The 23,829-nt window shown below is 50.3% G+C and overlaps 1 protein-coding gene across 2 annotated transcripts in view; it reads right to left on the bottom strand.

Annotated features, from left to right (window-relative positions):
- The window catches only part of CPXM2 (carboxypeptidase X, M14 family member 2), a 128,372-nt gene extending 116,750 nt beyond the window's left edge, over positions 1-11,622 (bottom strand). Inside the window, exons 1-2 of one of the 2 annotated variants that reach the window (XM_004446677.4) lie at positions 11,181-11,622; positions 1,739-1,834 (exon numbers count right to left, since the gene is read on the bottom strand). In XM_004446677.4, the coding sequence (XP_004446734.2) occupies positions 1,739-1,834; positions 11,181-11,481 (397 nt within the window). In that variant the 5' untranslated portion in view covers positions 11,482-11,622. The remainder of the gene's footprint in view (positions 1-1,738; positions 1,835-11,180) is intronic. The other variant, XM_058298174.2, reaches the window with a different exon arrangement.
- Positions 11,623-23,829: the final 12,207 nt, after the last annotated feature.

Genomic DNA, 23,829 nt, shown 5'->3' with positions numbered 1-23,829 from the left:
CAAGGTGCCCCCACCTGATCCCAGACAGCCTGGCACCCACCACTAGCCCGCCCTGCCTCTAGGCAACCATCACCCCGCTCCTGCTCATGTTTGCCTATCAGGGGCCTCCACAACTTCTTTGCCCCACCCAGGTAGTCCTCGATTCCTCTCTCTCTCCCTCTCTCTCTCTCTTTTTATTTTGTATAGAAGAGCAATGCACAGACATTCCACAAGCCGAAATCATTTCTAAGACATCTGATAAGTCAGTACCACCCTGGCTGCCCTTGAGACCAGCAATCCCAACCTGTGTAGGCAAAGCTACGAGACAAAGTCAGGGAACAATCCTGCAAGGGCTAGGGCTGGGGAGGGACCCGTGGCAGAGAAGGAGCAGGTTCAGGCTTCAGCAAATGTGTGGAGAGAAATGGCCTTCAACATCTTTCTGGAAATGCCTCCTGAAATTTTAAGAACTTCCAATTCTGGTAACAAAGCGCTAAGGTAATTGAGACCAACCCTTCTGCTGGAGCTCCTGAAACAATCTGGACAAAGCATTTATTTAATACCTGCAAAAGCACTGAGGAGTTAACAAGATAGTGAGGAACGACCAGGTCCAGTCCTGGAAGGAAGCCAGAACCCAGAGAGGGGAGGCCAGTACCCAGCGCCACTTTAGCTCTGCGGCATTCGAGTTTGCAGAAACAGCTGGGGTTTTATCCACTTCCTGGGAAAGGGGATAAAAAGTCAATGCCCAAGGCCCACCCCATTTGGCTAGACCAAAGGACCCCACCCTGAGGCAAGTGCACGGCACTGAGCGCCCAGCACACCCTCCTAAGGGGCTAAAAACCATCCTGCCCCTGTGAGTGCAAATCTGTGAAATGCTCTGTTTATTTTAAGCCACTGTATCTCTGAGCAGAATGGTCTGGAATCAGAAAATCTCACGTTCAGCTCCTATTTTATCACATATAAGCTGTGCAACCCTCAACGAATTACTCGTATTACTGTGTCTCATTTTCCTCCTCTGTAAAATAAGGATGACAATAATAATAACTTATAATAATAACACCCACAAAACTCAGGGGGCACCAGGAGATGTCAGGTATCGGGCCCAGTGCCTGGCAACTACTGAGTGCTTGAGTGTTTGATAGACAATTGCTAATCCTGCGACTAGCAGAAGCGTGGTCCTGCACACCACAGTACTGGAAGCAGCCTAAGAGGACTGGGACTAGTTAAGATCAGCCACGGTGATAGCTAGGGAACCAGAGTTGCCCAGGAGCCTAGAGCTCGCTCTTTCTAGCATCCCATGATAGCTAAGTAACAGGCCAATGTTTATTGCAATGGGAAGATGCCAGGCCTGGTGTTATGCATCTCACGAGTCCAAAGTAGAAAACCCGACCCTGGGGCCCGGAGGCCCCCAGTCTGGCTGGGAGATAAGAACTGCACCCGCAGGGCTGTGGGCAGCTAAGGGGCCCCTGAGAACGGAGGCGACGCCGTCTCTGGGAGGGGATGGGAGAGGGCGGGGAAGGCAACGCAGGGCTCCCAACCTTCAGAAAGGACCACAGTCATGTCAGAGAAGACCTGGCCTCAGCCTGAGCGAGCGTGACCACGCAATGGGGAGGCCAGAGCCGCTTTCACCCCGTGCGGGGGCTTAGAACCGCCGGGCAGGCCCCAGGCAGCCCTGCGCTGGGGGGTCCAGCAGGCTGCCGCGCCAGGGGCCTGCACCACCCCCCGTTCCCTGGACCGAGGCCCCTGGGACAGCCCCACTTACGCTCTCGGACCCCTGCGGGGGCCGCCCGGGTACTGTGACCGCCGGCGGCGGCTTTCTCGGAGCTCTTGGTCCTCAGGCCTTTTCTGCTGGTTTTACCTACAAGAGAGAAATGTCTTTACTGGGGTGCAGGCCAAGTGCACTGGGGCTGAGGCCAACCCCTCCTCGCTGCAGGGGGGCTGCTCCGCCTCCTTCCTCGCCGCCCCGAGGACGGCGGACCTCGGGCTCTAGGCTGCGGAGGCCAGAGGAGAAGAAGCCCGATTCGGAGACCCCAGGACAATCTACGTGCACGATACCAAGGGTGTGCGCGGGCAGGCGAACTGCTGAGCTCGAGGCACCGCAAAACTCGGCTCTCCCTGAGGCCGCGGGGCAGCCCTGGGTTGAAGTGGTGACACCGAGACAACCCGAGCCTCGCCCCGCTGCAGCCACCAGGCCGCGGGCTGCGGGAGGGCAGGTCTGCGCCGGGGGCTCCTTGCGGCTCTGTCTCCAGAGTCTGGGACCTCCTGGGCTGTGATGAATGGATGAATGACAAAGGAGTCAACGAATGACAAAACAGACAAAAAAACCCGAGGAGGATCTGGACGGGTGGAGGAAGAGACATGGTACCAACTTTGAAAATCAAGTTAAAACACCAAAATATCTAATGACGGTGCCAATTAATGAAAGTCTTTCGGATAGTTCTACAGTCACGAAAAATAGAGAGGCTTATCAAGAAAACCCTAAACCTTCAAAATATTCAGGGGGCACTAATGGCCCAGCCAAGGGGAACCCTTCCCAGTCACGCTCGGGCGATGCCTGTTCGGAGTGTCTAATTTGTCATATCAATGGAAAAACACAAAAGTCAGTGTCCCCAACAGGGGCTGGGAAGCGGAATGTCCTCCAGGCTGGAGGAAGGCTGAGGAGGTCGTGGACACACGGGCCGCGGGGCTGCTGGACGTCGGCCCCTTCCTGTGGGCACGGTCGGGGCAGGCAAGCGGCAGGATGCCCCTTCCACCAGCACCTCGCCCACGGCCTGGAAGCACCCGGCCTCACTAGGGCCAGGAGCACCCCTGGACGACGCGGAGTCCGATGTGGCAGGCAGGATGTTAAAAGAGAGAAAAAATGTAAAAATTACGTGTGGAAAAAGCCAAAGTTCTGGGAAAGAATGTTCCACCCCACCCTCCTTAGAAGCTGGCTGTTGGTTAAAAGTCTCTTTTCCGCCAGGGTAACCCTTTTGCAGCATCTGTGGCACAAATGTGGAGATGGCACAGCCCAGGTGGGGCGCCGCCACCTGGACACCTGGGTGCCACTTCCGGGCTGGCGGGAAAGCCGGCCCAGCTCCGCGACTCCAGGGACCCAGACGGCAGCATATTTCCTACCAGCCCTGAGAGTCGGATTCCCCAGGGGTCAACGTGCAGGGACAGAAGTCCTGAGAGGGGTGGCAGAAGGACAAGAGACGACAGGAAGGGGATCCGGCCACCTTCTCAGCGAGGAGGCAGGCAGGGTGCGGAGCCCCCGTGGGCCCTGCCTGACTTCCGGCAGGTTCTGCCACTGCCCTGACCGACCGTTCATGCTTAGCCAACTACTTCACCTCCACGCCTCCACTCCCTCGTCGGAAGAGCAAGGAGACGGCAGCCCCAGCCTCAACGGTTATTGTGAGTAGGAAGCTAGAGGATTGCTGTAAAATCTAGGACGAGGCCTGGCCTGCAGTAATCACCGAATAATTTCATCGTTAGCATCATTATTAAGCCCACACACATCACAAAACACTGTTGCAGTTGCTGGAAAGATAAGCTGTCGCATGATTCGCAATTTGCAAGGCATTTCACACTGATTATAACATGAGGTCCTGGCAATCAGCCTTCAAGAGTTGGAAGTTTATTAAAAACATCACTTTACAGATGGGGAAACTGAGGTTCAGAGGGGAGAAGAAACCTGGCCAAGGTCACAAACGGAGCTAGGAGGCAGCAGAGCTGGAAGCTGACTCCAAACCTGGGACGCTCCAGCCAGCACACACACCTCCCCTCGTCGCCCCTTCCTCTCTTATAAAAAGAAAGGCAACATATGGTCTGTACAGATGAAAGGAGAAAATAAAGTGGAAATAGTGTACCAAGCAATAAAAAGAGGAGCCTCAGAATCAAATCAACATCGCCATCTGGGCTGCATGACAAAACTGAATTCCTTAAAAGTAGCAAAACTCAATTGTCAATGCACGCCATGTGTTCTTTTCTGGTCTATGGTGAAAAATATAATTCTTAGTTAATAGAAAACTATTTTTCCATCTTTATACAAAGAGCTTACAGTAGCAATACCCAGAAGCCCGAAAAAAAATGCTTTAACGCATATTTGCATTTTTCCCAGGAAATTCCAGCCCTGTAGGACGGCACTCCGTCTGGTGAAACAGCCCCAACCCTGGCCTCCAAGCTCCCCGCCTGCCTCTTGTTAAGCAGCCCAAATCAGGAGGAAAGCCACACCTAAAAATACAAGAGGGTTCTCAAAATGCAGTCTCAAGGCACCAGGCCAGACAAGAACTGCTACGGCACGCCCATCCGCCAGGAGGACCCGGTGGGCAAATGCAGAAAGCCTAGGACAGAGCCACTGGGAGCACGTACTGCCGAGAGGAGGTTGGCAGGAAAGAGATGGGGGCGTAAGCAGAGAATAAATAGCTCAGGTGGTTGGAGAGGAAGGTTCTCAGAGGCTTAGCACAGGTGTCGCTTGGGCAGCCCCTGTCCTCTGGGCCAGCCATTCATGCACAGGGCTTGGTCTCCATCAGATGTCCCCCAGGGCATGAGGGTCAGTGGAGTCACCTGAGGCCCCGAGCTTTTGTGGCAGCCCCCACTCGCCACTGTGTAGCCAGCAGCTGGCCTTCCTGACTTACAACCAAAGTAACAGCCTTGACCTTTAAAGAGATGCAGGCAATGGTGGCAGGTAGGGTTATGCTGGGCATACGCAGGGTGATACCTGCGTGTCTTAGTTTGGGCTCCACCTGCAACGAGAGGTTATGGGTGCAGTGTCTTACCTGAGAACCACTCATGAATAAGCCAAGGCAGGGACTGGGGAGAAGGGAAGGCCACAGCCCAGCTGCCTTGTCGAGCAGACCAGGAAGGACCACGGGGACACTACCTCGTCAGGGGGAGGTGCCTCTGGACCTTCCCTGGAAAGGCTGGGAGGCTGGGTGTGGGTCTCATCTGGCCTCATGCCACCCCAGGAAGCACGTTTGATCATCAGCCCCATCACAGTAAGAATCCAAGCTTGGAGAAGTCACACATGCCCATGAGTGGCCAAACCAGGTCTTGAACACAGCTCCCTCTAAGTCCTAAACAAATTTAACACCAAACACAAGCCTTGCAGGAAGACAGGGTCCAATGTAGCTCTGTGGCATGACCCAAAAGGACACTATTGGGACAAATGAAAATATTGGAATATGGATTGCATGCTTTATACCAATGCTAAATTACGTGAACTTGATAGCTATACTTAAAGTGGTCATTGAAGCAAATATTCTTGTTCTTAGAAAATTTACATGGAAGTATTATGTGTTCAAGGAGCATTATGTATACAACTTACTCTCAAATGTTTAAGAAATAGATTGATAGATCAATCTAGCAAGAAATATCAGTACAACAAATATGGCAAAATGCTAGAAGTTGGTAAATCTGGGTGGAAGGGTATATTGAAGTTCTTTGGTTTTTTTTTTTTATATTACTTTTGCAACTTCCTGTAAGGCTGAAATTGTTTTAAAATAAAAATTAAAAAATACCTGTGGCATTAGAATCTGAAATGAATCTTTGAGGGTGGTTGGTGTTATGCCAACGATCCTATGACGCACAGATGGGCGGTAACTGCCCGTAGCCAGATATGGAAACCATCCTGGCCATCCAAAGACATCCTACTTACCTGGACTTTGTTCCCCAAGAGGCAGCTGTGGTGGCAGCGACCTGAGAGAGCGACAGAGGGCAGAGCCAGTACTGGAATTGCCATGCCTGAGTGTCAGGCTCCCGGGCATTCAGGGTGCCCACCGCAGGCCCCACCCTCAAGCCCCAGACTGCAGGGAGCCAGGCTGCCACTGGCTCCCACACGGGAGGCATTTCCCATCGGCCCCTGGGTTCCAAGGAGATCTGACAGCCATGGACTGGGGACCCACCAAAGCACACGGCTAGTTTTATCAGCCACAGCACCCCAACCCACCTTCCCCTTCACGGCAGTGCTCCCCACTCCCTTTTATCACCCTTGCCTGAGCTCTGGTTTGTGGAACCTTCGGTACAAGTCGGCTGGGATTTGCCAGCGTGAAGAGTTAGCTCTGGAAAGCATTTTGGAAAGAGGTGTGGTGGCTTAGAAAGCCCTTTGCTGATGTACACAGAATGACCTTTTTTTATATATATATAAAACGTCCATTCCCTCAGAATTTCACAGGGAGTTTACTTGGACCAAACACTTGGGAATTAACTGTTAAAGTGAGCATATAACAGGAGGACACAAGGGTTTCTGGTTCGTTTCTTAGGTGTGTTAATGGTATTGTGATTGACTTTTTAAGACTTTTTAAAACATGTATTGAACTATTTACAAACACACTCTGCCGCAGGCGAGGCTGCCGCAGTGCGTGCCGTGCCCACAGCAGAACAGAAAGGGCTCTGTTTCCAATCAAACGTGCTCAGATAACAACGCTCTGGTTATTTCCCCCCGTGGCCGGGGCACAACACAGTAGAAAATGTGAAGTAGCTGTACAATTCTGGGCACAGACACACAACAAGTGTGGCTCGCTGCCCATTCTGAAAATTCCCGGGGCTCCGGGCAAGGCTGGGCGCGATGCATCACGCGCTTAGTCAGACGGGCACATTCACGCCGGTCTCGAAGAAAAGAGCAAACAACCAAACAAGCAGACACCCACATTTAAAGACTCCATGTTCACCCTACTTCCAACCCAGGTCGTAGAGGAGGAGGAAGGAAAAAGTCCTTCCAATGGCCTAGTAGGGGTCTTGTTTATTAGTTTGTTTCTTACTGCCAAGGGGAAGGGAAAGGCAGGTGAGTTATATAACTACAGTGTTTTTCACTGTTCTGTTTTATTCCCTGTGAAGAGTGATGGCCGCAAGCCAAGGTCATCAGTTTGGAAAGGACATGCAAAGTCAGCATACCCCAAATCCACTCACCTGCCCAAAATGCAGTCCCTTATATTTTTTTCACCCAGGGATAATGAAAACTGGGGACCAGAGGCTCACTCCCTGGCCCCCAAAAGCATGCCAGCTGCAGGGGTCTAGAGACTATTGAGTTGAATAGCAACAGCTGAATCCATGGCAGCCCTTTTACCTGAGATGAACAGGTTCACGGAAGACAGGAGATCTGTCTGCCAATATCTGAAGCTGATGTACCTGTGTGGCTCCTGAGGGCAGGGCTACCACTTGGAATTACAGCTCGTCAGGACCATATGAGGAAGAAAATTCTAGCAATTGGTACTTTCCATCCCATGAATGGGCAACCTAAGGAGGTGTGGAGCAGAGGATGGAGCCCACTTGTGGGAATCTCACCGTGAACAAGAACTTGTAATCAATGACCACTTAGGTTTCTTAAATTTCTCATATTCTAGGATTCATAATCAACATTCATAATGAGGACCTTAAATATTATAGGATTCCAAGCTCCCACCGCCACCTCAAAAAAAGGATCCAACAGTTCTTTACCTTGGGGGGAGGGTGGTTGCACGAACCTCTACGGGTGATAAAATTGCATCAACCTAACACACACACCCTCACAAACACACGTGCATGGAAAAACTAGTGAGATCTGAGCAAGATATGGAACCTAGTTAAGAGCACTGTACCAGCGTCTGTTTTCTATTTTGATACTGCATAGAGCAGTAGTTGTCAGTGCCCTAAAACTACCTGGCAATGTCTGGAGGCATGTTTAGTTCTCACAATTGGAGGGGGTTACTGGCATCCAGTGGGTGGAGGCAAGGGATGCTGCTAAACATTCTACAATGTGCACAACAGCCCCTACAAGTGGCCCCAAGTTTCAATTCCGCCAAGATGGAGGAACAGTGTACTATGGTTACATAAGATGGCATCACTGGGGGAGGTTGGGGGAAAGCTATCTTTGCAGTCCCTGTGAGTCTATAATTATTTCAAAGTTATTAGTTTTAAAAAAGTAAGGATCTACTCTGTTCAGTGTATCAGAATCCCCCTTCTCTGGAAATTCATCAGGCACTTCTGGAAACATGCAGTGTTCCCAATCAACCAAAGCATACAGTTCTCCAATCCAGTCCGCTCCCCATTGCTCCGTGGGAAAGTCAGCACGTGCCACCCACTGGGCATTTCTGTGGCCACACAGATGAACAACCAGGGGTCAAGGCCTTCTTCACTGTGGACAAGCTGAACCTCAAAGCACCACTGAAAGAATGAACCCTACAGACCCCACCCCAAGGTCAAGCCCAAGGGCCCCTGGCTCCCTGTGTAACCCCTCCTGCAGGGTGAGTACAAGCCTCCCTCCTGGAGCCTGCCATGCAGAACATCTGCCTTCCCTCTTCCAGACTTTATGCAAGACAAGGGCTATTTGGTCATCTGCAAAGATAAAGCATCCTCACTCATCTCTAAATCCAACCCTACTCTCACCTTGGGAACTAGAATGGTGTCTGGTACACACATGCCCCATGCACCAGTGAAGCAAAGTCCAGAAGTTTGCATGCCATGCACCAGGCTGAGTGTGGCTCGATGTTCCTTCCTATGCTATGTCCATGACCTGCTCATGAAACATTCCCGTGCAGAGATGAAGGCTTCTATGCAACATGAACCAAGCGGGCATCAAGCTCTCTCTTAAATTGGGAAAAGCCATTTTCTCTTGGTGCAGCTGAGCTGCAAGAGACCATCACTAACCCCCCAATCAAGGTCACTCTTAAACCAGTCTCTCCTTCTTGGGGTCCAAAGCCCAAAAAATAAACAGACAGGAGTTGAGAGGATGAGACATTCTGCCTGTTGTCATCGGGCTGCTCTAGAAAAACCAACCCAGTTCCCTAGAAACACACTGAAGTGGCCACAGGCCTCGCTCCCCTGAGAGGCCTCCAAGCTGAGTCTCAGAGCTGGGTGTCTGGAATTTCCAAGGACCTGTTTTGATTCGGGAACCAGGAACAGGTGCATGGAGAGGCTTCGGGGGAGCCAGGTGATTTCCTACAGTAGCAGAGGCTAGTTCAGGGGAAGGAACCCATTCCCAGCTACAAGAAGGCCCCCCAAAAGCAGATCCCTTTTTTCTGCTTCACTCCAGCCAGGTTTCACCCCAGTTTCTTCTCCTTCAGAGACCCCCAGCCAAGGCTGGCAAGTGCTGATGTTCCAGTGACCAAGGACAGTCACCTCCCAAGTGACAGCTGTGAATCTGCAGACTCATGAGGCCGTGGACACTAGAGAGGCCAGGCTGTGACTTTCTGAGCTTTTCCAGTAGGAAAAAAGAAAGCTATCCTGGGAATGATCTGTGACAAGAGCATGGCAGGTCCCTAGTGAGAATCCCCAGGACAATACAGCCAACTCCCTTATCAGGTCTTAGTTAGCACTTCCTCTGGGAAGAACTTCCCATACCCCCAAATTAAGGCAGTCCCCATTATTCACTCCCTTAGCACCCCACATTTCTGCACACAGTCCCCGACTTCTGAGCCGGGGTGGGGCCAGGGTTGTCCCCCGAACCTCACCCAGTGCCAGGTACCTCGCAGGTGCTCAGGAACGACCTGCAGTATGAATGAGCAGTTCACAGGAGGCCCAGCACAGCTAGATGTAAGTCAACACAATGGCAGCATTGTCTGAAAGCTTTCATAGCAACGGACAAAGGAAAAGGGGCAGCAGGTGCTGTCTTCCTACCTGCAGACAAGGACACGGAGGCCTCGGAAGCCGAATGACATGACGAGCCCAGATCCAAGGGTCAGCAAGCACTGGACCCGGGTGTTAACGTCTACTGACTCCCAGTCTGGGGCTTCTTCCCCTCCCTCCTGCCATCAACCCCTGGGAATGCCACACCTCATCTAGGTGTCTCCACCCTGCCCCACAGTGCCAGAGTTGTGCCAAACACAGAGCAGAAACAAAAACAAAACACACATGGATTCGAATCCAACTAGCGACACAAAAAGGGTCTTGAGTTAAAAAACACAAGAGAAGGGTTTTCAAATCTCCCAAGCCAGCGTGTGGCACTGAGAAAGCTACTTAAACTCTCTAAGCCTCAGTTTCCTCATCTGTAAAATAATGAGAACACCTTCCTTTCACGGCCAAGGGTAAGAAGTCGTGGAGATTGGTATCTCCTAACAGAGTCACAGTGGACATTCTACAGCGTGGGTGCCTCTTCCACTCCTATGCTGCTACGAAATCAGTGAGGCTTCTGTGAATCTTAATTCCCATACTCACTCCTCCCAAAACACTGCATTAGGAGAATCTGGATGGTGCTGCCCTGGGTTTCACCACTCACAGAAGTGCCTATCGATTCCAAGAGTTGCCCACAGGACCCCCAGGCATGTGCTAAGGGGGCTGCCGGGATGAGTCACACTGGGGGGGAGTTGTGCACTTGCTGGGGGCTTTCAAGAACAGTTTAACCAAACAAAGGCGACTCCTTCCCTGCCAGGCGCCCCGTGGGGGTGCCGTGGGCACTGATCTCCTTTCACGAAGCCCATTATGAGGTCGGGTACTTGGGCCACCGTCCTGCCAGCTCCCCCATCCTAAAATGCTGGGATCGAAGCCCCCTGCAACTTGAGACGGACTTCGGAGCAATTGAGAGAAGAATCGGAGTCCCACGACGTGTGTTATCAACGGGATGGAAGTCATTTCCACAAGACCCAGGATTGGCAGAAACCGGCGACGGGTTTGAGAAGTGTAGGGACAGATGGTTGGAAGGCAGGGCCCCCGGCTGGGCTGCCAGGAGCCCTGGGCTTTCGAGGCTTTCTGCAGCTCCCCCTCTCCACCCGCACCCGAGTCCCAGCCAGGGCGCAGAGCTCCCCAGCCAAGGCTGTGCCGTCGGCCCCAAGCAGGCAGAGGGTGCCGTGGACCCCCAGACGACACAAGGGTGGGAGCTGAGAGGGGCTTTCCCCAGAAAGGCCATTCACGTGCCCAATGGGAAAACTGACTCTCAAGAAAAGGAAACGCCCCCTGTGAAGCCTGAAGACCAGGCAGAGAAGAAGGAACAGCCAGCAGGAGGATCCCGGGGCCGGGGATTTCGAAACTTGGGCCCCGGAGTGCCCCCATCTCCAGGCAGCTTCCCAACTCCGCAGCTCCGGCTCTTTCTGAGCAGGAGCAAGGAGCGAGAAATGGAAGAAGGGTGAAGTTCAAGTCTCGGGGAGCTGAGAGGGGTGGGGGGGCGCGCGCACAGGCAGGCTCTGGGGACGGCGTGGGGAGCGGGTGCAGCGGAGGAGACTGGCGGTTCCCTCACTCCCCGCCAGCCCCAGACACAGGGACGGGGAAACCAGCTGTTCCCGGGAGCGCCGCACGCAGCGGCGCAGAAAGTTACTTACCTGCGGGCGGCGCCTCCGGAGCCAGCTTCTCCTTTTTGGGAGCCTTCTTGGGCTTGGTGGCCTTCTTGGGCGGCCTGGGCCCCGGCGGGCGCGGCTCCCGCTCCTCCTCTCCGACGCCCGCGGGCAGCGGCGGCGAGAAGGGCTGGGGCTCGGGGCTCTCGGCGTACGGCTCGCGGCTCCAGGTCTCCTGCACGTAATAGTCGGGGTCCCCGAGGGCTGCGCCCTGGGCCCCGGCCTGAGCCAAGGCCAGCGCCAGGAGCGCGAAGGCCAGCCCCAGCCCGGCGGCGCCGCCGCGGGCCATGACCTCTGCGCACCGCACCCCGGGCAGGGTCACGGTCACCGGCGGCGGCGGCGGGCTCGGAGGAGGGCGCAGGGCAGGGGCGCGGCGCACCACTGGGCGCGGGAGGCCGGCGGCGCGTGTGACCGGCCCGCGGGGCTGGGCCGGGCTGGGCAGGGCAGGGGCGGGCCGAGGCGCTGGGCGGGCACGGGGAGGGCCGCCCCGCCCTGCCTTCTCCCTCCCTTTCCCCTCGCAGACCCCGCCGGGGCCGGCCCTTGCAGGCAGGGGGTCCCAGGCCCCTGAGCCCCATCAACTGTGTCCCCCCTTTTCTGTCGCCGGTCAATGCGCTGCCCTGCGGCACTCTGCTGCTTGCCCAGAAACGTCCAGGCTGTTGGTCCCATCCCTTGGTTTTACTGACAGAGGGATGGGAACCGAGATGGGAAGATGTTTGGCCAAGGTCCTAAGGCAAATTTGAGGCGGAGGCCTGGGCTTCAGCGCCCCTGGCCCCTGCCCTGCGCCCTGGCCGCACACCAGCTGTGCTTTCACCCAGCTTCACCACAATCCCGTGAGGGAGGCACTCCTGAGCCCCCAGTTCCCCAGGGTTGAGGGGGCAGGTCCTGGTGACCTTGGAGGAGCCCTGCTCCCACCTGAAATGCGATCCTGGCTTTTGGACAGTAGAGGAGAAAGTGTTGTCATCCTAGGGCTGTCGTCCAGGAGGTCAGGGACCACTCACCCAGGGGCCGGCTACCTTCCATCCTTGACCAGCCCAAGCCCTTACCCCGGTGGCTTCTGCTCTCCAGAGAGGAGAACCAGGACTGGGACTGTTGTGGGTTTCCGTTGCTGCTGTAACAAAGCACCACAAACTCAGCAGTGTAAAGCAGCACCCGCTTAGCTGGGCAGTGACAAGTGTGACGAGGTAAGGAGCGTTCCTTGCCAGAGGCCGGGTCAGGGTCCACTTCCAAGCTTGTTCAGGTTGTTGGCTGAATTCATTCCTTGTGGCTGTAGGACTGAGGTCCCACTTCTTTCCTGGAGGCTGCCTCATTCTCTTGCTTTCCGTGAGCTCCTAGAAGCCTCTTTCTAGGCCCTGCATGTGGGCTCTCCATTTCAGAGCAGCAGGCACGCTGACTCCCTCTCACCATCTCTCTGACTTCTCCTTCTACCCAATCTCCCCTCTTTCCAGCCCAGAAAGTCCTCTGCTTTGAAGACTTCATGTGGTTAGGTTAGGCCCCCTGGAAATCCAGGCTAATCGCCCTCCTGGGTCCCTGTGACCAAACTTCTGCTCAGGTCCCTGCGATTTGGGCATGGACACCCCTGGGAACCTTTCTGCCTACCACGGGGACAGACTTGCCCTCCAACCCAGGCAGGTACCACCCTCCCAGTCAGCCCCTGTGGGCCTGGGATCCCAGGATGCCCCTGAGCTGAATCTGGGCACCGAGGCAAAGCCTCCTCACTGGACCCCCTCATTTCCCCAGGATCGCAGGACTCACACTTCTGAGCTCACGTGGTGCCAGAGCTCAGGCCAGGGAAGCTGCGATTCCCCGTGCCCAGCCTCCCCCACTTGCCGCCCCATTTTCTCTCACTGTCCCCACACGAGCCACCTAGCCAGGCCATCCTTTAGGGCAGAATGGCAAGGGCGGGGCAAATCTGCAAGGTTAAGGCTGGACCCCGTCCCTCGGGAGCAAGAGGTGCTGGCCTTGCCTGGCCAGCCCCAACTGTCCTGAAGCCAGGGCCAGCAGAGGTCTCCAGAGGGAGAGGCGAGGAGAGCCACCACAGTCCCAGCCCTCTCCACGGTGCACAGCCCTGCCTCTGGGTGCTGTCCACCCTCCTCCTCCAGAATCCCCAGAGCTCTCTTACTTGGCGCTGCCTTTTCTGAACTAGCTGTCCAGGCAATAAACCATGTCAAGGCAGAGCCCCAGGGAAAGCAGAGAGGGCTCAGGCGGCAAACAGCCTCCTCCGGGGTTCCAGCAAAGCTGTTCAAAGCACAACCAAGCACCCTCCTAGAATCCCCCGGCATTGTGGACAGTATTTTCCGCAGTGACTGTCCAGGCCAGGGAGGTGCCCTGCACTGCGTCCATCAGAGGCTCCCGGGCTGCAAATGCCCAGGTCCCTACCTAAGGGCTGGGAGCAAGCACCTGCCTTAGAAGCTCCTCAATTAATTCTGATGCAGTTAAAGTCTGAGACTCCCACATGACCAAGGAAGCGACTAAGCCACAGGCTCATCCAAGGACACACAGAAAACTAGTGACAATTAGGACCAAACCATTGTGTCTTTACCCAGCAGTGAAAGCCAACAGCTTGAGTCCCCAGGCCATGCACCCACAACTTCTTTACCGGCACCTCTCCGCAGTGTTTGGTAAGTACTAGGAGGTTGTCCCGGCCTCAAGTGCTTCTCAGCTTACCCCTGGAATCGGGAAGTGAGGCTCACTGAGCACCGTTCTCCCTATTCCTGCTTGCTCGTTTGTTTTCCCTGGAGAGAAACATAAGTCAAGCAAGCAGAACAAATAGAACAAGGATTGACTGCACCGGTGCCAACGCTCCCGACAAGCAGCAGCCCCTCCGACAATTCCTGGCGCTCCCTCTGTCTGGGTCTGACTCCCACGCTCCAGGGCTGCATGCCTGGAAATCCGTGGGGTGCAGGCAGAGTGAATGAAGTTAGGAAGATGGGGTGGCAGAGCTGACCTGGCTCTCCATGACTCATCCCAGCTCCTGACCATCTGCCAGGCATGGTCCCCTCATTCTTCAGTTTGCTGGGAAAGAATTCCCAAGTCCCCTTTGCCCACTTCCCCTTTACCTTCTATGATATCTGCTGTAACAGCGAGGCCTCCTGCATCTTCGGTCATACTTCCTCTTCCCCTGTTCCCACTGCCAGTCCACTCGTCTGTCCTTTGTCACCCCAAGCCAGATTAGCGCACTCAGCGGGTCTCCCTACTTCAGCCACTCTGACTCCCAGTGCCCCCTGTACCAGCTGTCCTCCCTGAGACCCCGATTACAGTGTGGCTTCCTCCTGAAGAATCCAAAGTGCTTGCCCCAAGTCCAGGCCCTGTGCATGGAAGTGAAGGCTCACCTCGTCATCAGGGGGGAGGGACAGCTCGGCGCGCTCTTCCCTGCCTCATGCACAGCCTTTACAACTCTTCATGCACCAGTCATTCTTGTAATCTACTGATTGTACAATCCTCCAAGGAAACCAGCAGAGTACAAGAAAGTCAGAAAACTCTCAATAAGTCCTGGTTGGGTGACTCATCTTGGATAAGGATCTTTCACAAGTCAGTCAGAGCACTTCTTTCTGAGATCTGTTCTCAACGTAATACATCGTTTAACTTTAGCTGGGGAGCCTAAAGAAGGGCTGTTAGCACCTCCCAACAGTGTAAGTGGAGTTAGTAAAGTGTCTGTAGAGACAAGTCTTCTGGGACATGAGCCATGCTGTGAAAGCAGACCCTCCAACAGGGGCAGGGGCAGAGGGGAGCAGCTGGGGCAAATTGGGAGACCAAAATGGCAGCTCAGAACCCCTCCTGCTTAATGAATTCTTCAAATGGTGTTCTTTCAAGTCAACCTATTGCTTGCTGCAGTTGAGAATCTGTTAACTATATTTCTGTTAAGTGAGGTAAACCACTCCTTAAACCATTCCTTAGACCCAGGATTCTGTTAAAGCCAATTTCTTTTATACAACATAAATCTGTACTTGTCAAATAATCCTCAAATGCCTTACGCCACTAATAATTTTTAAAATATTTATGAGCCTCACCAAGGAGTTTTATGTTAAGCCGCTTGGCAAGGAACAATAGCATATATATGTCCAGAAAACATTCTGTTGGAACAAATGTTGTCAAGACATCAATACTTTTGTAGCATTTTTCATAGCGGACTTTCACACCTGCTCATTTCCCTTATTATCTATTACACTTTCTGAGAACACTAAAATTGAATTTTTTGGAAGATCAGTAATTTGAAAAATTAGCTTCTATATATAAAGAAAACACATGCTCAGGCACAGCCTTTGCTAAAAATACAGTCTCGAGATGGATGCTCAGGGAGAGAGATACTAAGTTGTTATGGCAACTGTGATTATAATTATGAAGCTAGAGGATTTTCCCCCGTTCATTACTATGTTGAGATGCGGTGGTTTAAATGGCAATGTCCTTTGTAATGTCCTCAGTCTCATTACTACATAATTACCCATTTCATATTTAATTTTCAACATGTTTGTTCTTACTTGTGTACTCTGTAGATTTGATGTCTTTTGACACGCCTTATTCTTAGCTTTTGGGTCCAGCTTGCAACTCAGTTCCTCTCCTCACTACTGCCTTGACTCTGTGATTTCATTTTCAATTTGACCTTTGGGGAAACTTGCTTTAGCTTGAGATATTCCATTTGTAGATAGTAAGATGTTGTTGTGGAAACTGTTAAGAAACCAAATCAACAAAGACTTGGGGAGGCTTGGGGGAAAACTCAGAAGGGCCACAGCCTGCTGAGATTCCTTGGAGAGCCAGCATTGCTTGGTCACCTTCTTTGCACAGGACAATGTACAGATATCGCATTTAATCTCTGCGATGCTTTGTCTGTTTGCATGCCCTCTGGTATCTGCCTCCCCCTGCCCTGCTCTGTATCCTGGATGCTGATCTCTGCAGATGGAGCACCCTGTGGTAATGACTTCCTGCCTGAGCCTTGGCATCTCCTGTGAGTACCCTTCACCCTGCCCACACTTCCACCCTTCATTAAATCCTCTTCAGCTCATCTGTGTGTGCCTTCAGTTTCCTGCTGGATCTGACTGATAGAACCCTCATATCACCTTGTGAGACAACTGCATGTTGGTAAGCCACTTGCTGATGGTCATCCAATACCAAGTGATTGACTCAGGAGTTGAAGCTCCAACTCTTTGACTCCAAAACTTCTGCCTCCATCCAGCATGTTACAACTCTGGCCAGAGGGAGTTGTGACCCATCACACTAGCCCACTACTGGGCTTGGGCAGAAGGTCAGAGCAAGGGTGTAACTTGGGTACCTGGTGACTGCCACTAGGGGTGGTGGGGGTGGACTTAGCAAATCTCCAGCCCCTCCTTCCATCAAGATTGCTATCCCTAAGGCCCTCAAATAAAGACATACTGGAGCTGCTCCTGTGGTTACCTAATGAGTGAAGCCGAAGGAGAAAAAGTGATAATCTTCAAGGAGTCTACTGTTTGCATGAAGAATAACAAAGAATGTGAGGAACAAAGAAGCAGATCCCAGGAAGATGCTGCACCAGGCACCTAGCCTGCCATTGCCACCCCATGCATCCCGTTGCCGTGCTTGGGTCGAGAATCATGAGGAAAGGTTTGGAGGACCTGGGCCTGGAGCCCAGGTGCATCCCTTTCTCTGCCCTCTGCCAGAGCACAGGGCTCGCACAATGTCAGATGCCCTTGGCTCACACACTTGGTGAGGTGCCAGGGCTAGAAAGGCCCATCCATTACCTACAGTCAATTCTCAGGCAACTTGACCAAAATCAGGGGTCCCACTGTAGTTTCTGTAGTATAACTACCCTGCCTTCTCCCCATATCATGAAAGACAATGAACTTGATGGGATACTATAGCATGGAAGCATTAAAAATCAAACAAATTTGAAAATCTAATAAATTCCTATAAAAATATAAAATGCCAAATTCAGCACCAGAATAAATAATATTAAAGAAATTAAAATGGGAATCAACCATTCTTAAACATACACACACATACACAAAGAACGTCTGGATGGTTTAGTGGGTGAATTTACCAATTAAAAAAAAAAACTATAATTCCCATCTTCTACATTTTTTTCTAGGAAATAGAAAAATAATGAAACTGTTTAGATCATTTTATGAAACTAATGTAATCTTGATTCTAAAACCAGGTAATGGCAATATTTTAAAAAGCATATTATAGACTCAATCCATTATGAACATAGATGCAAAAAAAATCCTAAGTCAAATATTAGCTAACTGAATCCAACTCCTTAGTTTTTAGAATTCAGCATAATCAAGTCAGCCTTATTCTAGGAATATAACAACAGAAAATCTATGTATCCCATCAGTAGATCAAAAGACAAATTGTATGATTATCTGAATCAATACATAAAAGCATTTCAAAAACTTTAACACCTCTTTGAGAAACTCTTAGCGAACTAGAAATAAAAGGGAACTTTTTTAACTTGGTAAAAGTTATGCACCCAAAATCTATAGCAAACAGTATAATTAACAGAGTAAATTTAGATACCTTCCCGTCAATATTGGATTTACGGTCAGGATTTCCATCATCACTGTAAGTCTTTAACATGGTCCTAGAAGTTGTAGCAATGCTGTAGGAAAATAAATAGCAGAAGAGGTATAAATTTATTATTACAGATGATAAGATCATTCATCAAGAAAAGACCAACAAAAATCATTAGATAAAACAATTTGGCAAGATTGCTTGATGAAAGTTTAAAAATTCAGTAACATTCCTCTATACCAATAACAATAAGCAAGAAAATATAATAAAGTATAAGATACATTTTATAATAACAGCTAAACTATTAATTATTTTAGAATAAATCTCACCAAGAATACAGAAGACCTTTAGGAAGTCCATTTTAAAACTTTAACAGACGACACAGAAGATATCCTGAACAAATGGCAAGATATCCCACAACTTGGATGGGACAACTTAGTATCATGGGATGTCAATTCTTCCTCCACAATTTAACCTATAAATCCAAAACTAAAATTTCCAGTTGGATTTTTTGAGGAATTCAAGAATCTAGATCTAAAATATATGGCGGGAAAATTCCTCACATCGCAAAATAGCCTTAATTTACCTAACAAGGTGCTAAGACATTACAAAGCCATAGTTTTTAAAAAGATCTTAGCATTAACACAAAAATAGTCATTCTACATACCAATGTAACAAAAGCAAGAGCTTAGGAATGGACTTATGTGTAGCTTATTGGGAACAATACACAATACAAGAACAGCTCAAATCAAGGTAGAGTCTTTACTAAAGCACCTGGGGAAAATGAAGGAAAGTCAGTCTGGATTCCTATCTAACCCCACACAAAAGATAGACCCCAAATGGATTAAAGGACTAAACTGAAGTAAAACAATAAAGCAATAGAATAAAATATACCACTGTGACCCAGAGATGGAGAAAAACTTCTTAAGCAAAATTTCAAAATCACAAACTATAAGGCAAAAGCAATAATAATAATTATCATTATTGATAAATCTGTTTACATTGAAATAAAGGACTTAGGTCCCACAAAGGCTACCATAGAATACACATAAAATAGTGGGAAATGACATCTGCAAAGTCTAAACTGAAAAAGAAATTGTCTATAATGTATGAGGAAGAAAATGAGATACCCCCATAGAAAAATGAGCAAATAGAAAACATGAAAGACTCAAAAGCATTCATTAAGGTATTTAAATGTGTTCAAATATTCATGCAGTATTGTCACAGTGGGTGGAGATTCACACAATAACCAAAAGAATATTGAATTCCCATCCTGGGGAGCTCTGCTGTTCTGACTGAATAGCAACAATCCCCAAAGTGCAAGGCAGTGACTAGTGAAGAAGGATGGTCCATTGACAGGCCCTTGATATCGATGATTATGCTTATCAGCCTTTGATCTTGAAATTGCAACTTAGCTTAGCGCTTAGTTCTTATTGCTCAAATGTGGCCTCTCTCTAAGCCAAACTCAGCATATAAATGCATTATCTTCCCCCCAGCATGGGACATGACTCCAGGGATGAGCCTCCCTGACACCAAGGGATTACTATCAAGCACCAACTAGCACTGCAACTGGAAAAATACCTTGAATTAAAGGGGGGAAAGGTAAAGAAAATGACTTTATATGGCTAAGAGACTTCAAAGCAAGTTGGGAGGTCATCCCAGAGATAACGTTTATGCACATCTCAGCAGGATCTCAAAGACTTCCAAAGTAGATACTACCCCAAATAGTGGGGCTCCTGAGGACTCTGGAAACACCCAGGTCCTATGGTCATGGCAGATAGTTCTGGAGTCCGATGTCTTACCTTGGAGTTTGTGCTCCTCAGTGTGAGAGTTAGACTCAGTTGTGACTTCTCTACACATGCCTCTTCTGTCCCTTCTATTTGAACCTATGGTTGGTGCTGGAGTTGGTAGGTGCATGTCTAAGAGACTTGAATCTTTGGGCTGTCCATATGCCACCTGGGCCCTGAGCTTAAGCTGAGTTGTAACACCTACTCTCCAGTTCATTGGATTCACCCAGGACAATTAGCAAGGAGGTGAAGATGGACAACCACCATACCAAGGAATCAAGAGAGTCAACAACTGCAAGCCAGAGAGTCCCATCCATCAGCCATATGGGATCAAGGGCCCCTCTCAATTAGAGGTGGAGTGGGCATCACCATCCCAGAATCCTCAGGATTGGGGAATAAAATATGGACTAGAATAGACTTACTGGTATTCTACTATAGACTTATTGTGATTCTAGCAATGGAAGAAATTATATCATTGATGTGGGAACAGTGGCTACTAGAGATGCTGAAGGCAGGGAAAGGGGAAAAGAGATGTAACATGGGGGCATTTTGGGGACTTGAAATTGTCCTGAATGTCATTGTAACGACATATACAGGTCATTATATATCCTGCCATAACCTAGAGAATTGAGTGGGAGAGAGTGTAAACTACAATGTAAGCTATAATCCTTGCTTGGTGGCAATGCTCCAAATGTGTTCATCAACTGCAATGAATAAACCATGCTAATGAATGAGGTCATTAATGTGGGGAAGGGTGGGAGATGTGGGGAGTGGGGCATGTGGGCATCCCTTATATTTTTGTGTGTAACATTTTATGTAACCTAAGTATCTTTTTTTAAAAAAATAAAAAAATATATTAAAAAAAAGAAAAAAGCATTCATAGTCAGGGAAATGCACATTTAAATGAGGTATCATCTGACAACGGCTTGCCTGGCCTAAGTTAGAGTGCTGGGTAGTGTGAATGACAACGTGGGGTTAAGGGGCACACAAGGCCTGCCGGGGGTGGAGTGCATTTGGGTGCCATCAGCCTGGAGAGTCGACTCCTGCACCCTGACGAATTCCAAACAAGCACCTGCCTGTGATCCCTGAATGCCAATTATGTGTATATGAGAAAACATTATGAAACCAACGAAAGAGAAAAATTTAGCTGAGACTTTTTTCTATTAACCTACTTATACCAATAGAGAATATTACATCAACTTCTTTTTCCCCCAGGATGAAAGCCACTAAAGCCATCTCTATAATGTTGCCAAAAACCGAAGACTTTGGTCAATCAACTTAACTGATTTTTAGCTTTTCCCCTGAACTGAATTAACTAGTCAGTTTTTATGGCACTAATTTCTAGACTCAGCCCAAACTAATCATTTGGTAGAGCAGATTAACCTTTTATTCTTCCAAAGCTTTATGACTGTTTTTAGGGAGTGACAGACATAAAAAGAAAGCAGAAGCAGTATATTAAAATCATATATAATATGTCCTTTTGCCATCCAGGGACTACAATGTATGAATACCTCTAGTAAGAAAAATAGCTCTCCAGTTCACAAGCTATGATTACCTGATTAAAGTCATTATACTGAGCATTTATCACAAGTGGACACACAGAAGTTTATTAAATCCAATCTAATCACACCTATCCTGCCAGGCACAGTCAGGAAACACACGCCTGGGCATTATCCAAGACCCCCGAGTGTCAGGAAGACTACCTGCAAGTTGTAAACTTCAGCTGCCAGGGACACGCCTCAGAGAGGGACATGGGTCGAATGACGGGCCCAGCGCTGAATATGGTCTTTGCCTTGGTCTGCTTTCTGGTGGGTATGGGCCCATCATAAATAAGATCTCTTCAAGATGGTGCTTCAGCTAAGGCACAACCCGGCTGATGAGGCTGGACTTTTATTGGATCGTTGGAGTCCTTCAGAAGCTGGACAGAGGAGAACCCGCGGGAGCAGCCAGAAGGCAACGGAACCCACAGGAGAAAGGAGAAGGCATTGCAGCGTGCATTGCCATGTGAGGGAAAAGTCAAGGAACCCCAAAGATTGCTGGCCAGCCAACAGATTTTGACCTGGGGGGAAGCAAGCCTGCTGGCTTCTGAAATCATGAGCTGATAAATTCCTGTTTTTAAGCCAACCCGTTGTACTGGATTTGTTTTAGCAGCTGGGAAACCAAAGCAGAGGGGCTAAGCATAAAAGACCAGGCACTTGCAGGAGCAGCAAACATTTGATTTCCCTTCCAACCAAGCACATTTCCCCCTCTGTGTCATACCCTGGTGTGAGTTGTCATACCAAGGTATAAAGTCTGTAGCTAAAAATCCATTTGATTTCTAAGGTTCACTTTCAAGGTTGAAAATCTGATGCTTTGGATATCAAACCAAAAACTGACCACCACTGTAACAACCTGGATAAAATTCCTGGACTTGAGGCCCTTCCTGGCCGACTCCTATTCGCAGCAGGCAGATGTCCTCCGTCCCTCTCACCGTGGGCTTCCTCGGCTGCCTGTGCAGGGCTCACTGGGCACACAGATGTCATGGGAAGTCCCCGGAGTGATGCCCCACTTCCCACTGAGCTTCTCCTGAGGAGGGAATGTGGGAAAGCAACTGCATGCAGAACGTGGGCTGGATGGAAAGAGCTTGTGTTCGAAAACTGCACCTGTAAGAGAACAAAAGCACATCCCCTCAGGGCTGCCCCGGTGCCTGGCACACAGTGGTTGCTCCGTAAAGAGCAATCTACCTCCAAGGACTACATTTCCCCCCAAATGCGGCCTGAGATCTCAGGGTGAGGTTGGAGCACCCACCTGTCCAGCTCCTGGTCCCCAGGCCTCTCCCTGGCATTGCACGAAGCCCTTTCAGGGATGGGTCCGCTTTGATGGAGGAGGAGGTCCCCATGATTTCCAGGGCACCAGCCTGTGGGTCTCCCCATCTCCCAGGTACGAACCCCAAGGCAGGACAGCTTTACCACGAGCTGAGCAATTGCCGGTTGGCGTGGTCGCGTTACATTTTACAATAGGTCTCAGGAGGAAAAGCTGGAGCTGAACCAATTAATTTTTTAAACACTCAAGAGATCCAAATTAAGCAAAGATTGCCAGGCATAACTAGAACCTGACAAAAATAGGAGATTCACTGGGGGAAGCTCTCCGTCTTTGGCGCGCTCAGCAGGTCCAGCCCTGCGCCTCTCCCGTCGGTCCTGCATGTTGCAAGCTGCGAGAATTTACCACCTCAGCGAATACAGCTCTGAGCTATCTTTAGGAAAAGAAAAATGAGGCTCAGGAAGTGAAGTAAAAATCACCATATGACAATTATAAAATCAATACGCAATATTTTCTTTTTCGAATGAAACCTTCCTGCTATTAGTGACATAAATAAAAATTCCTCTCATCCTTCATTTCTCAGCTTAAATGTCACCTCCTCAGAAAGCCCTTTCCAGAAAATTCTGTCTCAGGTAGGATTTACTCTTCGGCTCTCATTTCCTGGCTTTGCTTCCTGGTTTCCCCCCTCACAGCACCTACCACTTGGTAAATCTCCATTCGTTCTGATGCTTGAGTACAAGACAGGCTAGAATAGCAGCTAAGGTCCAGGCTGGGAGTAGGTCAGCCTGGATTCGGATTCTGGCAGATTCAGATTCTGGCGGATTCGGATTCTGGCTCCAGCACTTGCTAACTGTGTCCTCGGGCAGGCAGCCTCACCCCTCTGAGCCTCTGATTCCTCGTCTGGAAACCAGGATGAGAATGGTCCCCACCCCGCAGATTTGTTATGGGGAGGAAATGAGTTCGCGCCCTAGCCATGCTTCAGCCGGCCTTGGAAGGGCCCCGTCCTCGCGAGGACCACCCCCTGAAGCGCCACGCCCGTTTTACCCGCTGATGGATGACTGCCAATGCCTGGCCCAGACCCAGGGCTCGTTCAAGGCTGGCATCGGGCTCGCCCACGTTCTGGCTTTAGCCTGGGTTTCCAAACTCACCCCCACTTCTTGCATTCAAGCACCCCCTCTCCGGCACACTGAGCACCTTCCTCTGCATTCTCTCATCCAGCTCCCTCACCTTCCCAGCAGGGCCGTCCCCTCTGCTGCCACCCACCCACCCCTCCTTCCAGCTGTCCTCGCCTTTTCCATGCCCTCTGTTGCTAAAGTTGTTGGCTTCCTCTGGCCTTCTCCCAGCTCCTGTGGCTGACTCTGTGCAACTGTGCCGTTTATAAAGGACTCTACTAAGAGGATTAAGACCCATGCTGGGCCATGCCCCACTGAAGTAACCTCCTCAAATGGACCCAGCTACATTAGATTCCCACCCACAGGAATGGACTAGCTCTAAAGACGAGATGCTCTGGAGTCCATAAAAGCCTCAACCCCCACGCCCATGTTCCTGACTCCCCCTTCTCCCCACCCAAC

The sequence above is a fragment of the Dasypus novemcinctus genome, chromosome 6 (assembly GCF_030445035.2).
Source record: "Dasypus novemcinctus isolate mDasNov1 chromosome 6, mDasNov1.1.hap2, whole genome shotgun sequence".
Classification (NCBI taxonomy): Eukaryota; Metazoa; Chordata; class Mammalia; order Cingulata; family Dasypodidae; genus Dasypus; species Dasypus novemcinctus.
Note: the sequence above shows the minus strand (reverse complement) of the source record. Positions and strands in the feature narration are given on the sequence as shown.